Here is an 18543-nt window from a genome sequence, read left to right as displayed (position 1 = left end):
GTCAAAGTACCAACCTCCTGTAAGCTATTTTCCCGACCTTTTCACCATACAAGGGGTCAAATACTGAAATAGGGACCTAGATGTTGCAGGCTTCCTACCACAGAGGTATGTAAGCGTTGGCTGGACATCTGCTGAACAACCTCACCTGCTTGAACCTGCTTTAAGGGGCTGGAGCCTCAGAGACATGAATGTGACCGTGTCCCCACCAGCAAGGTGGGCAGTGGCTTCCAACCCCTGACAGAAGGATCCCAGTGCACTGCTTGGGATGGACAAAAAGCAGCCATGGCAGTGTAAATAAGGAAGTAGGCAAAGAGCAAGAATTCCTTTATGTTGCAGAATAACCCGCGCCATTTCAATGCACATTAAAAGCCCAACGGCAGCACTCTAGAAATAATGGGTGCTTTCCCACACTAGACTCCCTTACAGGGTGTCTTTCAGTTCACCTGTCATTCAGTCCCATATTGCAACGCAGCAAAGCCAGCCCTGGATGCGTGTGTGATGTCCTGGGGCAAAGCACTCCTCAAGAGAACCGTGCTCCCCATTTGCTGCCAAGGGCACAAACAAGTTCTTTGCAGCTGGCAGGTTTTGGTTTTCAGCTTCCAGCCACCACCGTGACCCCACGTGGGTCTCTCCTTGCAGCAGGTGGGGTGAGGACCTGCTGGGCTCACTGCAGCCTTTTCACCATGTATGGCCCCTCCAGCTCGTAGCCGATCTTCCTGTAGTAGTTCCTTGTGCCAACACCTGTGAGGAGAGCAACAAAGCTTTAATGGAGCGTTTTATCTACCCTGTCCTCTGTGCTGAGAAAAGCTGCAAGGGAGAGAAGAAGGGAACAGCAGTGAACCACATCTGGGAGCTCAGATGAAAACCAAAGGTGGGCTCCCAGGAGCAGGCAGCGCAGCTGCAGGCACCTCTACCAGGAACTGAAGGGCTCTAGAGCCCAGCAGGCTGTGTCCCAGCGCTCCTAGAAATGAGCTCAGCTCCACTCCAGCTCGACAAGTGGGCTCTGCAGCCGCAATCCAATTTCCTCATTGAATGGAGGCTCTGTGTGCCTCTGGTCCTCGTCTTCCTCTCCTAATGAACCCCGCCGCATCCTGCAGCAGGACAAGTCTGTGCCGGCAGCCTCCCCCCCTCACCTTATCTAATTACTCACATATGCAGACATTAGTCATCAGCAGAGGAAGGACTCAGCATCATGGCACTGCTGTCCCTGCAGCCGGTGGGCAGGGATAGGAGGACTGACCTGGCAGCCCTCTCTTCTCCTTCCCCATGGCAGGGGATGGGACCGGCTGATCTTTGAGGTCCCTTCCACCCTACGCCGTTCTGTGCTTCTATGATTAATCTCAGTGCCTCCAGCCAGTTCCTGGAAACTGTGGCACTTGGAAATGGCTCTCCAGGAATGGCCGTGTCCCCACCACGCGGTGCCTGGTGTAACCCCTTCCTGTCCATGCACCTGCAGCCACCTCACCACCAGGAGCATGATGGAGAGCTGTAATGCCTTCCCCAATGCACACTGCAGTGCTTACAAGGTACCTGAGCACCACAGCTCCAGCCAGTCCCTCCTCCTGATCCTTACACTGGATATAAGGAGATGGATTTTTATGCTAAGAGTGGTTGAGGCACTGGCACAGGTTGCCCAAAGAGGTGTTGGATGTCCCTGCAGACAGCCAAGGCCAGGCTAGATGGGGCTCTGAGCATTGATGGAGCAGTGGGTGTCCCTTTTCAGTGCAGGGAGTGGGATGAGATGGCCTTTAAGGGTCCCTTCCAACTCAAACAGTTCTGATTCCTGTCCAAGGGATCCGGATCTCTGACCTGCAACAAACCATCACCTGTATCAACACCGTGCCCCCAAGTCCCCAGGGCTCATTAGCAAAGACACTGGGATGTGACATACAGAAGTTGGCAGGAAAACAGCAGAGCCTCCACCTGCAGCCCAGAACTCAGACAACAGGATCAGTGAAATCAAAGCCGAAGAAGAATCCTCTCAGAGCTAAAGACAACATAGGAATTTGGATTACGGTTTTAAAACCACCTCGATTAGAGTTGGTTAAACTGTCTCCTCTTTTATTTCCCCCCCCCTCAAACTCTTGGGAACTGTGTGGATTTTAAAAGAAGGCAGCTGAGGTTGCAGTGCAGCATCGCGTGCTGCCTCCATTAATCTCAGAGCTATTAAGTGGCCCTAGTGAAGTGCCAGCTCCTCCTCGTTAGAGGGCAATGGGTTCGAGCCATTAACAAGACTGATGATGCAGTTGGCAGCCCCGTGCTCCTGGGGTCCCACGCGGTGCTGCCTCGTGAAGCACCTCTGTCGTCATCAAGCCGTGCTCACAGCAAAACCTCCTGCACAGAATCACTGTCCTTCAACTGAACTATAGAATGGTTGGGTTGGAAGGGACCTTACAACCCTCCCACCCCCATCGTGGGCAGGGCTGCCACCCACCAGATCAGGCTGCCCAGGACGCCATCCAGCCTAACCCTGGGCACCTCCAGGGGCATCCACAGCTTCAGAAAGATGGAAAGGAGCAGGCAGGAGGTGCTTCAATGAGATCCTGAGGGCATCCTGCGAGCTCCAGCACTGCAGGAACGTTTTTAAGGCGAGAGGCTAAGGCGAAAAGCACTCGTGAAGATATCCCAAGAAGCTGCCATTGGGTTCAGGTACAGAAGCGTGGAAGCCAAGCATGTGGGATTACGATCATTGGACCATCAGTTCTTAACAGAGCTGGGAATTCAACACATGGATGCAAAAAAAAAGAAGCAGAGAGAAAAAGGCAGCCATGTGCTGCTTACAGGGCAGAGGGCTGAGCCCATCCATGAAGCTGCACTCTACTGCAGCATTGGGATCTGCATTTGGAAGGGGGGAGACTGGCAGGTGGGAGGCACAAGCTGCTGTGCAAAGACTCCTTGGAGTCCAACCTAGTGTGGCAGGAGCAGAGCAGCAGACGGGATCCCTTGGTGCTCAGCCCATGCATCTGCACTGTGCTGACTTTTGGTTCCCTGGGCTCCTCTTCCCCATTGCATGCTTGGTTTGAAGCTGGGCAAAGCTCAATCCAGACCTTGTTGTCTGGGCTGGATCTGCCACTGGAGCAACAGCTTGTGGCTTAGTTTTCTCTGAAAGGAACTGTGCTGAAATGCAGCAAGAGCCCTGTGAACTAAAACGATGCGCAGCAATTGAAGATGAGCTCAGGATTCACTTCAGCTGCTCGGAACCCAAACAGCAACAAAGCCAGCCTACAGAATTCACTGGGATGCTATCAATACAAAGGCGCTTCTCCGTAGTCAGAGAATATCAGGAAATCACAGCCACGGTGAAGGGAGGATGTTTTTCAATCAGTGTGACACAACTGGGAAAGAAATGGGGCGTTGAGACATGGAATTAAAAGCAGGCTGACAGCCAGCAGCCACGCTGCCTTCACCCACAAGAGAAGCAGAACTCAGAAGGCAATGCTGAATGGAATAAAAGATCCGTGGGGCACGAATGACTGCCCGTAAATCATGAAGAAATCATCTCCATTGTGAGATTATCACAACTCCGTATGAACGCAAAGCCCAAACAATAGACGAAGGAGCAGGGTTACGCTGCTGGCTTCTATCAGGACAGCATCAGTGTGCAAGAAGTAAGAGAATGAGAGCTATCAAACCAACGTGCCATCTCGTCTGCTCTCAAGTCACGCCAGGGTAAGGGCTGGAGAAACAATCCATAATGCCTAACAGTCCTGAAAGGAAGGCACCAGTTCTCTTCCCAATCATAGCATCATCATAAAATAACTTGGGTTGGAAGGGACCTCAAAGATCATCCAGTTCCAACCCTCCTGCTGCGGGCTAAGGTTGCCAACCAATAAATCAGGCAGCAGCTCAGGGTCCCATCCAACCTGGCCCTGAACAGCCCCAGGGATACCTTGCAGCTCTGATTTACAGCACGTGTACCCACAGCTCCAAGTCACACCCCAGTGAAAAGCAGCGCCATTCCACAAGTACCACAGAAGAAATAACACACAGGAACGGAAGAGTACAGCCGGAAGCTGTCACAAGAAGCTTTTCGACTTTCAAAGCCATCATCAGTTGCTTTTTAAATGGGCTTCTAAATGTTAAACATTCCACACCAAACTTAGCAGTGAGTTCAGTTTGGACAACCTGGGAGCACAGGGGCTCAGATCACACCTGCTGGGCAGAACCCACAGCCAGCTGAGGCTTTTTGGAAGCATCCCTCGCCGCAATCTTTGATGACACATCCTCTGGCACCGCCTGCCTGTTCATTTCATAGCCTTTTGTTCTCTTTTTGGTGATGGCTGAATAACGGCGAAGCCTGCTGATAAAACCCCCCAAATCTTTTTTACCGTAGCGTTCAAACTGCAAAACGAAGTTAAAACCAACCAACCAACCAAGCAACCAGAGGGTGGTGGAAGGTGACCGCCGTGTCAGGGTTAAACATTTCTGGCCCTGAAGGAGGATGGAGGAAATCAGCTTTCACTGCCCACATGCAGCCCCCTGCCCGTGACCTTTCTATGCAAAGCCCATAAATACACCCTTCTGACTCAGCTCTGCCACACAGAAATATTGCAGTGCAGCGGCAGAGCCCGAGTATCCTCAAAGATTCCTTCACCATGGCTCACTGGGCACAGAACTAAGTGAAAATGAGATTGTTTTCAGGCTCATTAAAGAGCCACTAATAGTTCATAAAATTTCCATAGCGGAGACTTACCAACGAGGCACACGAGAGAATTATCTCTACACAGGCCTCCACATCTTTTGGCAACCACTGAACTCCAGCCCAAAGCAGTGCAGTCAGGGCATGCGGCATCTCACAGCTTCCTTCCCCCTCCATCCATATCTTAGAAGCAGTTACCAGAGCCCTGCATGCCACGCAGCATGAACCCGCATCATATGAACCTTCCAAATTGCCTCCAACCACCCATGTGCCAACTGCAGTTCTGCTGGCAGTGAGAGCTCTGCCAAGTTTTATGGGACTGACTGCCTCGCTCCGTGCTTTGATTTGGGAAGAGAGAGCCCTGGGCTCGCTGCATGGGCACCCAGATCACTGTAGGATCTCTGTTGGGTAGGGACATCGTGGCACATGAATTGGCTGTGGGATCTCTGTTGAGTAGGATTGTCCTTCAAGGGTGCTGATTATTGGTTCCCGAAGGCAATGGGGCAGGAAATGGTACTTGCTGAAGAGTCATGAACTTTATCCATATTAGCAGTGAATCCCAAGCCAGCCTCTGGGATTTGGGGCAGCCAAGGCTCTGAGAACCTCCTTTGTTCTCCAAGAATATCTCCTGTGGTTAGACTGATGCTGCCAGAGCATGAGGGGCATTCAAAGGCCGTCAGTCAGGGATCACAAAGCTCACATGTGGCTGGGTGACTTGGAGAGTGATATGAGTGCTGTGCAAGCCAACACAAAGGAGGTTCTTCCCTGTGGACACTAGTAGAGACTTGGGATTGCTTCTAAGAGAGAAGTTTTAGGTTTTTCTTCATACTTCTTGCCTTGACCTCCACCAAACCCAAGAAGAAACTTGGCTGGCTGTAAGAAAATGCCTCATTGTGAAATCTGCTGCTGTTCGGTCTTGACTTCAAAGCACAGCCAGCATTTAATGGCACTTGGCAGCCTCCCAGCGACCATCCAGAGCCCAGCAAAGGGACTTCCTCACATTGGTAGGACCTACTTAGATGAGGAAGGGCCCAACCCACGGTTTCAAATACCTCACAGATGGGAAAGACGAGATGAGAGAACTTTTTCTTCTCTCTTGTGTACTGGACGCTAACCAAGAAAACCACATCGCCTTTCCAAAATGATACATGAGTTAAGAATGCACAGAACATCCATCCGTGGCCTCCGATCAGTTTGCTTTGGCATTTAGAGTTTTCACAATGCTGGATTTTTATCTGCAGGGAAAACACGAGGCCGCCTCATGTGAATGGCCACCAACCAACCAATGCGAATGGCAACGGTGGGGAAAAAGCAAAGGATGTGAGATAACCACAGCGCCTCATCAGCACCAAGGGGAGGGGAAAAAACCAGCACCAGGAACATCGCTGAGGAAACCTGTGCACTTCAGAGCAATCAGAAACGTTAATTTAAGAAGCCAATGAACAGCCCTTACATCAATCCCTGCAGCAAAGATATATATATATACATATATTTAGATTAGACAATTGGCAACTTATTTCTCAAAAGCTCCTAAAGATCCAGGAGATAAAAACCTCTGGGAATAACAAGGAGGGGGGTTTGGAAACGTTACCCGGCTTCTCACAAATGTGATGCTCTCCATTTTCAGATTAACACAGAGAGGAGGTGCAACCATGCTCACTTCTTTAACAACAGTGGATTCTATGGAGAACTATGTAGAACTGCTGATGCTCTGGCAGCCATTGGAAAACACGCTCAGAGAAATGCAAAGGGAAAATAGGAAGAGCTGTGAGGCTCTCTCCTGCAGAGCCATCCTTCCCATCCATTTCAGCAGCCTCTGGAGGGACCCAGCACAGGATGGGAGAGTTCAGTACTTCGTGACCTCCTCCTGCCGCAGCAACCACAAAGAGCTAATTAGCGTCGCAGTTAGACTTGTGATTTAGGTACATCTTTATGTACTTACATGATTATGCAAAGCACTTTGTAATCCTTTCTCTAGTCAGGGCTAAGTGATTAACATCACCAAACCCGCTAGCAGCAATTGTCCCCAGCCTGTGTTTAGTGTGTATGCTGCTGCTTTAGGGGCCTGGAGGAGAAACCCACACCTGAAAGCCTCTATTTCTTCTGTCAAATGAGAGCCTCGCTTTCTTCCCGCACAGATTGCTTCCCAGCACTGTTAAATTGCTGTTTTCACAACACCTCTGCCTAGCAGGGAGGTACTGCCATCACCACGTCCCATAAGAAGAGCCGAGATCCCAAGCAGATGAGTAATTTGTCTGAGATCTCCAATCACAGCTGCAATAAGAAGCATTTTGAAGCCCGGGGTCTCCCTTCATCAGCTCCCCAACTCACTTCTCTGCTACGGAACGCTTTCAGATTGGAGATGGGATTATTCCTGAAGGCACAACCCAAAGCCCTGAGCATCCCCTGGCTCCTCCGCAGCCACATCCAGCCTCTGCCAGGAGAGCCCACGTCAGAAGGAACAACGCTGTGGATCTGATGCAAATGCAAAGAGATCAGCCCCTTTCTGACAAAGCTCCAGCTCATGGTCAGCCCTCCTGCTCGATAAACAGAACTGATGGGAGAAACACCTCCAGGTAACAAACAGACAGACCTCTGTTCTCCCTTTTACAGCCTGCTCCTCATGCACCACACCTTTAGTTTAATGGAAGCCGATTAAATTCTACAATACCTTCACCTGGTTTAGGACCTAGCCCATTTGAAAAGCTCTCTTCTTTTGCATCCCCCATATCCTCATGTTTAACTCCTGGAGTGACCACAGGGTCTGCAGCAAGGAGCCTGACAGCCCTGCACACCCAAGTGCCTGCAAGGTGCAAATGCAGCAGTGCTGCTCTGGGAGGGCATTTTGGTACCTTGATAGAATAACACAGTGAACTGCTTACCAAGTTTCAGCAAAGCAAAGTGCTACATCAACATCCTTATTTCAGGTGGGTTCGAAGTAACTTTTTCACGTTGGCTTTTAAACCACGAAAGTCCAGTTCTTCTGAAGTACTTTTAGTCTCACATTTAATTTAAATAGCATTAAAGGTTTCCCTGGGATCAGCTACCTACTCAACCTGTAGTTCTCTTCTGAAAGCTGAGGTGGAGGGGCACACGCTGGATGAGATGGGAGCCTTCTTTTCAGGCAGGATCCTCATCCTCTCTGCATTCCACATCTCTGTGGGAAGACCCTGAGGATGGCGTGGAGACCTCAGGTTGGGTATCAGGAAACATTTCTTCTCCAAAGGAGCAGTGCTGCAGTGGCACAGCTGCCCAGGGAGGTGGTGGGGTCACCACCCATGGAGGTGTTCCAGAGCCGTGGGGATGTGGCACTGAGGGACGTGGGCATGGTGGGATGGGCTGGGGCTGGACTTGGTCTTAGAGGTCTCTGCAAGGAAAAACTACAGCAAAAGCTTTCTGATATCACCAAATGGATCGCTCTTATTTGTTCTTAAGGCCAAATCTCAAACCCAAGTCTGTCACCAATACTAAGAGTTAGAACTAAAGCACTGGTTTTGCAGCATCCAACTTCTAGGGTGCCTCTCAGCACACGGGAGACGCCCTGGTTCTGGTTAGAGCTGCAGACTCACCGTTTAACAATCAGTTAAGAACCATCGCGGAGCTTCCAGATGGTGAGCTTCCATCTCATTGATCTCTTTATTGCAGAAGCAACGTTTCATTAATGACTACAAAGGTCTGGCCCAGCCCAGCTGCACTGGCAGCATCTTCTGTCCACAGCCACCATGCCAGCACTGCCTTTACGGTGACAGATGAAGAGCTCGTGCATCTCCTGACTTTAAACCACACACAATTAAATGTTTGCATGCAAACCCTTCTCTTACACTTGAGCAAAGTTCTGCCACCGGTGCAACCACCAGGCCTTGAGAGAGATGCAGGCAGTGAAATGTTTCTGCTGCTCAACCTCAAACTTGTCAAGTTCAAGGTCTGTGAGATGTTAGAGGCACCGGCTGCGTAATGACTTCAGGCTCCTTCCAGAGATGGTTGACTGAAATATTCAACCCATCTGGCAAAGTATTACTGAGAGACCGGGGATTTGGGATGACTCACCAAGCACCGGAGGAATTCACCATCAATTTTCTCTCCGAAGGCCTGGGAGGCTTTCAGAGCCGAGGAAGAAGACTTGGCAATCTCGAGAGCGAGACGCCCAGTTATTAGCACTGCAGCCCACCTGTGCCCCCACCTTCCCCATGGAACCCCTAAGGGGCTCTCTCCACATACAGCTGTCAAACTCTGCACCAGCAGCTGCCCAGCTCAGGAAGGCAGGGGTTGAAATCAGCCTTTGCTCCTCAGCTCCCTCTTTTGCTCATCAGAGCCAGGAGGAGGATGTTGTACACAAATATCTCCATGCTGAGGAACAGCTAAAAGGTGCCGCGGAGCTGCAGCTGAATAGCTCAATCAGACACTGATGACATCTGGTGACTAAAACCGGTGGGAGAAAAGAGCAGAAAGCCCCACAGCCAGCAGGGATCCCTGTGATAAGCTCCTGTAAGCAACAGGCCCACATAGTGGCTGTGGAGGCTTTGCCTGGCGGTTAACTGACGTGTTCTTCCTAAAAAGTACCAACACCCTCCAAAACACACCACTTCTGATGAACAAGCGAGAAACACCAGGAAAGGAAAAGTCCATTATGACTGAACTTCATTTCTTGGGCACTTCTTGCAAATTCCCTGATACTGCTCCAAAAAGTTGGGGTGCTCGCCCAGACCCCAGGAGTACAGCGGGTGGACACCAGCCTCGCTTCCACCTGTGCAGAGTAAGGAGTGTTTGTGTGACAGCTGATGAATGAACACTGCTTCACAACTGTGCAGCCCCCACCTGCTCTGCAGAAACGTATGGAGAGATTTTTACACTAGGGGTGGTGAGGCACTGGCACAGGCTGCCCAGAGAGGTGGTGGATGTCCCTGCAGACAGCCAAGGTCAGGCTGGATGGGCTCTGAGCACTGATGGAGCTGTGGGTGTCCCTGTTCAGTGCAGGGAGTGGGATCAGACAGCCTTTAAGTGTCCCTTCCATCTCAAACGATGCTATGGTTCCACGAAACACCGTCTGGCTTTGTTCTGAACAAAGCAGGCAGAGCTGGGCAGCTCGTGAGGGCTGTGTGCGTTTCGCTCTGGTTCTTCCCCATCTCCTCAGCTCCTCTGCTGCTCCCATTAAGGACACCCGGCACCACCTGATCCCACACCGCCACCATTCAGAAATCCAGCCTGCCTTCCCCTCGCCACCTCCGGCCCCGGCGCACTCGGGCGTGAAACATTCCTGGCCTGTGTCCATGTTAATTTTCTACTTGACAGCACACAAATAGAAACCTGGTCTGGGGGAAAACTGATCATCTTGCCGCATAGTAATTAGCTTACGGCGGGGAGCGGCGGCGGTGCCAGACCTCCACGCCGCGATAAGGCTGCGACGTCACCGGGACCGAGCGGGGCTACGGAGCAATCTCCCTGCAGGGAGACATTAAAGAGCTGCTTCGGAAGCTGGGGTGTGCCGCTGCGGATTTGGCTGTGGTTCCAGACGCCTCTCCCAGCCTGGGAGCAAATTATCAATGAGTTTTGCTTAAAGGCGACCGGAGAAGGTGTACGCACAGGTGACAAAATGCCTGCACTGAAAGGAGAAAGGAAAGGGTGGTTGTTAATGGAGCTCGGAGTGTTTGGTTTTAACAGGGTAAGCACCTGCGGTGGGGGAATTCAATCTCATCCCTCACCCCTCCCGAACAAGCATCTTCTGCACAGAGATAAGGAGACAATCCTGTTGGTACAAGCCAAGCCAGCCTGCTTTCCTGATGCCAGCATAAACAGATAACGCTGACAGACGTCACAGCAACCGCTGCAGTCGAAAAAGCTCTTCCGTGCAAGAGCATTGTATTTATAGAGCTGGCTTTTAGCGTTGGAAAAAGTCATTTACAGTCCTCACAACACATAACTGCTTTGTCTGTGCATTCCTGGCCCTTGCCCTTGGCCTCACCTATGGCACAGCAGCTTCCAGGTTCACCATGCCAAGCACCTGCTGCAAGCTACATGCCCTCAGGGCCAGCCAGCAAGACACCAGTCCCATAAGGATGAGGTGGGAACATAATGTTGTCTCCCTTCTTTTAGCAGCTGCTTTAGGATAGGTGGATGGAGACAGCTATGAGGAAGCTGTCATTCCTCTTCTGGGAATGAAAGGAATCCTCAGTCACAGTCTCATCTTGGCAGGTGAAACTTGGATTGTGGAGGTAAAACCAACAAGCCAAGTGCCATCACAGTTGAATGGCACCCAGCTCCTGCCATGGCCAGGGCTGGGAGGGGGCAGTCGCTTGTGCTGACACACAGCTGGTGCCTGCAGGGCTCTGCACGTGCCACTGCTGTGAAGTTCAGTGGCTGTCACACAGAGCAGATGGGGGTGTATGAGAGTATGTCGAGGGCACAGAGAGGCAGTGCTGGGTGGTACCATTAGTCTTTTGAGATGATCCCAGTGGAAAACCACACGTGTGTCAGCACGTAGCCCTGAGGCTGGAGGGGACACATCCTCTAAAACAAAACAAAAAGCCCAAAGCATGCAGCAACGTTACACCCAGAGGCAAAGCAAGGTGCTTACAGTGCCAGGGCAGGATGTGGGTTTGGCACTGCCTGGACCCTTCTCACAAAGAGGAGTGTGAGCTGAAGGGCTTGGCAAAGAGACGATGGCAAAGCACAACAGCCTGGAGCCTGGAGGAGTGTGGCACAAAGCCAGGCTGCCCGCACAGCCTCTGACACATGGCTGTCTCTTTTCCTTTTAAAAGGAAGTGGAGAAACATTTCTGCTGCCTGTTTTGCAGCACGATGATGCATAACTACTGTATTGTAAAGGGAAGAGTACCATCCTTGAAATGTTATTGTTCGGATGTTTCAAGTAGTTGTAAAGCACCAGCTTCAATCTGTCTGGTCATCGCTACTGTAAAAGGCAGCCTCCCAAATGAGAGGGTGACAACAGAGTCATCATGTTGGTGCTTAAAGGGAAAAGAAAGGACCCACAATGGATGAATTTGTTCAAGCACATCGAGTCAAGAGCTGTACACTTCTACTGTTTAGGAGGGGGAGGACTCGTAGCATGGCTTGGGTCAGAAGGGACCTCAAAGATCACCCAGTTCCAACCCCAGCTGTGGGCACTACAGCATGCTGCCCAGGGCCCCATCCAACCTGGCCTGGATCCCCTCCAGGTTTGTCCCTTGGGACTTTTGATCTTTCAGTATTTGTTATGCACTGCTTTCCATGAGCTCACGGCTGGTGCTGTGTTAAAGAAATGGTGTAATTCCTTAAACATGAAATCTTCCTGAAACCAAAGCACTCAGGTGTTAAAAAACCCAGCCCAGCTGTCACAGAACCACAGAATGATTGAGGTTGGAAAAGACCTCTAAGATCAGTAAGTCCAACCCCAACCCATCCCCACCATGCCCACTAACCCACATCTTACCTTGGGTCACTGGCGTGCACAACCTGTGCGATTGCTTACAGGCTCAGGGATCTGTGGGGCTACTTTTGGGATGCAAGCAGCAAAGTCAAAATGACGCTAACAGGAATGCTCATGGAGACACCAGGAAAGCTTACAAAGAGGGCTGTTCTTCATCCACCTTGACTTAGTCTGAAGGATGACCTCTCCCAAGATCAAGATACAACACGAGGCGTTCCAACCAACAGCAGAAAGCTCACAGAAAGGGATGGGGAACAAAAAAGGGACGAGGAGAGAAGTTTATCAGCTGCTGCAGGCAGACAGACTGGCAAGGCAAGAAGTCCCTGGGGGCTATCAAATACAAAGGCACTCTCTGCAGCTCCAGAAGTCCTTGGGCAGAAAGCGGCTGGAGGGCAAGAAGATGTTATACCCCTACCCACTATTTCTTCCCTTCCCCAGACACTCAGCACTGCAGTGTCACAGTGACACTCACGTGGCCAACTGCAAAGCCAAAATCTGGAGCACATGTGCTGCAAATGGGACAGAGGAACAACAGGTACAAGGGCTGTGCTGTGCTTACACTGTGGGCTGGGAGGAACACGGATAACAACGGCTCGGCTTGCTTGTTTGTTCTAAATCATCCCCTGAATGCTGGCTGTGGTTTCTGACCGAAAAAAAACCCTGCAATGGTTGAGTCACTGCAATGCAACTGCTCTTCACTGACTCCCAAAGGAAAGTGCTGAGATCTACGGAGTGCAGAAAGGGAGATGGAGTCTCCACACTGAGCTCGCCCGCATCCCACCTGCCACTTGGATGGTGGAACAGGAGCAGAAAGGATTGGAAGAGCAGCATCCTTCCAACAGGAGAGGAAATGCTGACTGCAGAACTCAAGCACCAAACTCAGAACTCAGGCTCTTACCGCTGCCAGAAAGGGAGAAGCACAGTGAGCTCCCTGGCCCAGCCACTGGTCTCAAGCACCACGTTTGAACGCTTCCAGTGCCTGAACGACTTGTGGGCATCAGAGAAGCAATGCTTTTACAAGTGTTTTAGTAGAGCTTGGTGGGGTGAGGACATGATGACTTTTTTAGAGGGGAAGAAGATGTGCATTCAAAGCAGGTACAACTAGAAGGAAAAAGAAAATAACACAACTAACACTGACAAATATATATATATATATAACAACACAACAACAAAAGGCGAAGAAAACACACATGCAATTACAAACACCAGAAAATGGAAAAACAGACATTTCAGATCAGACCTCCCCAGAGCTCTGAATAATGGAGTGATGCCTCCAGGGTCTACCATTCAGCTACCCAAGCCTGCATACTAATACACTACTCACATCAGAAGAGTAGAAAGGCACCACTCATGCAGAAAATTACCTTAAATGAGCAACGACTTCATGATAAACAAGCCACTGGCTTTTTTTCACTTTGCTCTTTGATTTAGGTGGCGGGGGGCACGAAGGAGCAGGGAGAGCAGAGCTAGCTCTGCCCTGGTATTGCAAAGATTGGATTCAGACACCACACTGCACCGCCAGCACCCAAAGCAATGACTTCTCTCGTTCCCCATCACATCGGTACCATCGTTTCCCTCCGCGGTACCAGAACCCAAAGTGCCCTTTCTGCCTTGCGAACTCTCATCTTCCCTTACAAAAGCACTCATTGATTCCATAGTCAATTAAATGCGCTGCTCCCACCGGCCCTCTTCAAATGAAGTGATATTTAACGAGATGCTCTGTGAGGCAGCTGCTGTGGAGCCCAGCTTGCTCAGTGCATCATTCCCCGGTTCACTGCCTGCCATGGCTCCTGGGTTCCCAATGCTGGGGACCTCAGATTTTCCTTTGTTTGGAAGTAACCTTGCATGGTTTTTAAGCACCGCCGTAATAAGCGACGGCAACCCGCTTAAACCCTGCTGCGCCTTTTCCCCTTTCTGCCTGTAGATTAAACACCTCTAAGAGCAAAGAGACGCATTATGAGAAGACAGGTTCAGCTGAACCTGCTTATTCCAAGAACAGCAGGGAGAACAAAATACTCTGGTAGGAGTCCGCTGGGAAGCACTGAAATTCATTCCTAGGAGTGTAAGCAAATGTACTCTGAAGGAGCGCAGGCACTGATGGCATTTGTTTGTACATGGTTTGCATGTAATTGAGAAAGAAAATCTAACCCTCATGAGCACTGGGCTCTTGACAAAGGAAGAAGTCCTCACCCTGCTCTGCTCAGGGCTGGCACCCCAGGCAGGATGGCTCCACTCCCCATCAGCATCCAGCAGTGAGCATGGTGTGCTGCAGAGAAGCCTTAAAGCAGTTAGAGCAGCAGTTGGAGAGCTGGACAGTGAGCCCACATCAAATTCGGGTTATAACTATGAAACCCGCAACTTGAGGAAATCTACACTCAAAGCTTTCACTGAAAACAAGCTTTAATCCCTTCACCTCTGGCAGCCTTGAAAAGGAGGATTAGCACCGGTGGGCGGTGCGGGAACGCTGCTGGTCAGAGAGGAAGATTCCCATGAAAGAAAACTATTTATTTTTAAATCCTTAAAGACTGCTCTTGCTCACAGTTCTGATTCAGGTCTATTTATACCGCCGTGCGTTGCAAGTCACTCGTGTGGAAGTCACCTCCGTTTCTTCATGAGTCTGACTTCTAAATACATCCTGACTAATCCTGCGTGTTCTATTGATATTATTATTGTTGCGATCGTTATCATTGGGGTTCTGCGGGCTAGGGAATCATTTGGGTTGAGCATGGGGAAAGGGGTGTTCAGGAAAGGGAGTACAGAAAGAAGGCATCCCCATCCATTCAACTGGATGAGACTGGAGCAGGGAGGCGGTGGGGTCACCATCCCTGGAGGTGTTGCAGAGCCGTGGCGAGGTGGCACTGAGGGATGTGGGCAGATGGGTTGTGGTTGGGCTGGGGGATCTTAGAGGTCTTTTCCAACCTGAATGATTCTGTGATTCAAGGAAGGCATGCAAGGAACAGGCAGAAAGCTCCACACCTCTGAATGATCGGATTTCCACAACTTAAAACTTAGTGCATGATTGCCTAGAGATTGTGGACCATCCGTACGCACACAGCTTTAATAAATAACGACTGGCTCCCATTTTCCAAAATAAGTTCAGCTGGGACAGCTGACGAAAGAAAGGTGAAAGTCTTCGGTCCATGCTATGCAGGTTGAGCCATGTGACCTTAATACAGGCTACAAAGGTTTTTGATATTTCATGTGTCTGCATGTGTACATAAAAACAGAAGAGCTTCCTACCAAACCACAGAGTGCAGGGGTTTGTGGCTGTGCCCTTGCTTAAGGACAACAATATTCTTGTTCGTGCCTACACTGAAATCTCAGTTAAGTCACTACTAATTCTATTTTCAAAGTCGTTACATTACTAAACCTTCAAAGCTGAAGTTCGTTAAGAACCACACAGCAGCCATTCCATAGCACCAATCCACCAGCATGGGTTTATCCTTGGCTTCTCCCAAACTCATCTGATTAATCTCTTTCCAAAGGCTAAAGCACGCAATCATCACAGAGCCAATTCATTACCATTCCCATGTTCCCACTTATCTCAGGCCACTTCTTCTCTTACTAACATCCAGTGTGGTTGGCATTTCAAAGGATAACAGCCCCACAACGGCAGCGGAGCCGCTGGGAGCCCTGCTGAACCCCATCCATCCTCCTGCAGTGCTTCAGAGCTCCATCCTATGGCCCCCAGAGCACACCCTGCCAGTCGGCGAGCTCTGAGACAGCCCAGGAATCAACATCCAAGATGAAGTATGGGACGCTGATTGCTTGAGTGATTTATTACATCCAGGGAGGCCAGAGGGCTATTTACATGAGCAAATTAAGATACTTTAGAGTACCATCAGATGTGCCCTGGAACTTTCCCTCTGATTTATACGCCAGCTCGGTTCGTGTTTTTCCTTGCAGGTGAGTTTAACGCCGGTGTGATGCATCAGATTTACTTTTAGAAAGTTCCTAACCTCTGTTATCATCTGTAACTGCAAAAGGCAAAGGCAGGAGTAGCAGTTTCCTTAAACACATGAGACAATACGCCGGAGCAGCACCAACAGACTGCGGGATGAGTCACCGACAACCACGAACCACCTCAGCTCTTGTGGGGACTGCAGAAAACGGGTGGGATTGGTTTCATTTCCATTCACAGCCCTGTGATTGGGGGTGCCTGGCTTAGGAGAAGGACGCTGGGATCTGTCACCCCAAACGGATTATCACAGTCCCACTGATCTTAATCAGGAGGCAATCGTAAATTACTCACTCGTCTCCCAGTTGCAGGTTTGTATCAGTGATTTGATAGCAGAGCCCGATAGAGAAGAGGAAAACGTGCTGCGGGGGGAGGAATCTCAGCCCTCCTCAAAGCAAGATGAGGTGAAGTGCAAGACATGGCACCTGACTGAGCAAAGGGACATCCGCGCTCGGTGGGGACATGACAAGCCACATGGGCAGGATGGCAATGCTTCTGCTGCAACATCACTGAAAGCACATTAGGCACAGGGCTTTGTTCTTTCTTTTCTTTCTTTTTGACTTCTTTTGGATTTTGTATGAAAATGTTTTCTTTAGAAGTTATCTTAATCTGTCGGAATTCAGCGCATTTCCAAGGTGAAATGGTTTCAAACTCAAAGCGGGGAGATTTAGATTGAATATAAGGAAGAAGTTGTTTACAATAAGGGCAGTGAGGCACTGGCACGGGTTGCCCAGTGATGTGGTGGGTGCTCCATCCTTGCATACAGCCAAGGTCAGGCTGGAGGGGGCTGTGAGCACTGATGGAGCTGTGGGTGTCCCTGCTTAGCGCGGGAGAGTGGGACCAAATGGCCTTTAAAGGCCCCTTCCAACTCAAACCACCCTATGATTCTATGACTCCTAGAGCCACTTGACGTACCCATTTCCCACATTTCACACGCTGGGCGTTCTGGCACTATGTAATTAACTAGTACTGATGTAGCCATTAAATGTCACACTGGAAAACACTGCTGAAGAAAGGACACCGTTAAAGAAACCACTGCAACAAAGCATTAATAAAACATGCCGTACAAAAACGAGAGAGATCTTCAAAGCAGATTTCTCTGATGAGTTTCTCTCCAAACGGCAGTGAAGATTTTGCAACGTGTTGGAAACGTTGCGATGGGTTTCCCAGATTTAAAGTGAATTTTGAAAGCAGAAGTAGCAAAAGCAAGTTCACCCTCCAATAGAGAAAGAACTTCCGGCTGCATTTGTATTTCAGATAAAACTTAGGGGAGAACTGAAATTCAAGTGATAACATCTCCAAGGAAACAGCTGGAAAACTGCTCTTTGCAGATGCTGCAGTATTCTGTTATAAAGACAAACTGTACCATATTGTATTTTACAGGCCGGGGGAAAACGAAGATAAAAATCAGAGCTGAGATCTTCCTGCGATGACACCAAGGCAGACTTCTGGCTCTGCGTTTCAACGCAAAGAAAACATTCTGTGTATCAGTTTGCTAAACTACAGGTAAAATCAGCAACACGAACGCTTTAACGGGGCTCTTTTTTTTGTTGTTGTTCAAGTAATTGCTGTACATTTTCTGCTCTTGTTGAAACGCTCCTTATTGCAGAGGGATTTCCACCACGCATCCCCCCACGCATCCCGAGTCAGGATGTTATTAGTAAAAAAGAAAGCGTTCCTACTTTCTCTGTTTTATTGAGGAAATACCAGGTATGGGCATTTCTCAACCACATGGGATTCAAAAGTGACTCCTCTGCAGCAGCAAATAGAGAAATGTGATTGCCTCATGTCTGCAGAGCGAGGAATGCAGAGAATGCAGAATCGTTAAGGTTGGAAGAGAGCTCGAAGACCGTCAAGTCCAACTGTCAACCCATCATCAACACGCACGCTCATAGAACTGTTGAATCACGGAATCATTAAGGTTGGAAGAGAGCTCTGAGATCATCGAGTCCACCTGCTGGCCCAACACCGATACCTCCCACTAACCATGTTCCTCAGGACCGCATTGCCACGCTAAGTGTCAGGCTGTGACCTGCACCTCACCCTCGCTCAGATGCTGGCCCTCATTGCAGGCACTTGTTGAGATGACCCTCGCCAGTTGTCCTACAGCCCGTGGCACGACCCAGCAGCAAGCACACACACACAGGCTCTTCGTTCAGCACTCAGCAGCCTGCATCAAACTGGTGGTTTTTTGCTTTTTGTTCGTTTATTTTGGTGGGGTGGGAGAGGATTATTATTTTTGTATAAGGTCTGTATTAAAGCTCTTTTGGCCAAGTTCCTTAGCACCTACTTGGCCAGCCGCCTCTGTTACCCATATGCCTGTAACAGCTTTCCATAGCCACCGTAACCACTAATATAAGAACAAATTAATGCACAAAGGCAGTCCTGACCTTGACTTCACACACACATCATGAGTTGCCGCTGCTCTCCTCAGTCACAGTGCCTTGCACATGAAAAAGGAGAAAGGGCTGCAGCTCTTTCTTATACAGCTTGCTTCTCCATGATAATGCTTAATGTATCCTAA

General features: G+C 49.8%; 1 protein-coding gene across 1 annotated transcript in view; it reads right to left on the bottom strand.

The window, feature by feature from the left end:
- Positions 1 to 292: 292 nt before the first annotated feature.
- ELP3 (elongator acetyltransferase complex subunit 3) overlaps positions 293 to 18543 on the bottom strand; it is an 81272-nt gene continuing 63021 nt past the window's right edge. The window contains exon 15 of the mRNA XM_072332243.1: positions 293 to 741. Within this exon, the coding sequence (XP_072188344.1) occupies positions 665 to 741 (77 nt within the window). The 3' untranslated portion in view covers positions 293 to 664. The remainder of the gene's footprint in view (positions 742 to 18543) is intronic.

Source organism: Excalfactoria chinensis, chromosome 3 (assembly GCF_039878825.1).
Source record: "Excalfactoria chinensis isolate bCotChi1 chromosome 3, bCotChi1.hap2, whole genome shotgun sequence".
Taxonomy (NCBI): domain Eukaryota; kingdom Metazoa; phylum Chordata; class Aves; order Galliformes; family Phasianidae; genus Excalfactoria; species Excalfactoria chinensis.
The sequence above is the reverse complement of the archived record's forward strand: the minus strand, read 5'-3'. Positions and strand labels throughout refer to the sequence as shown.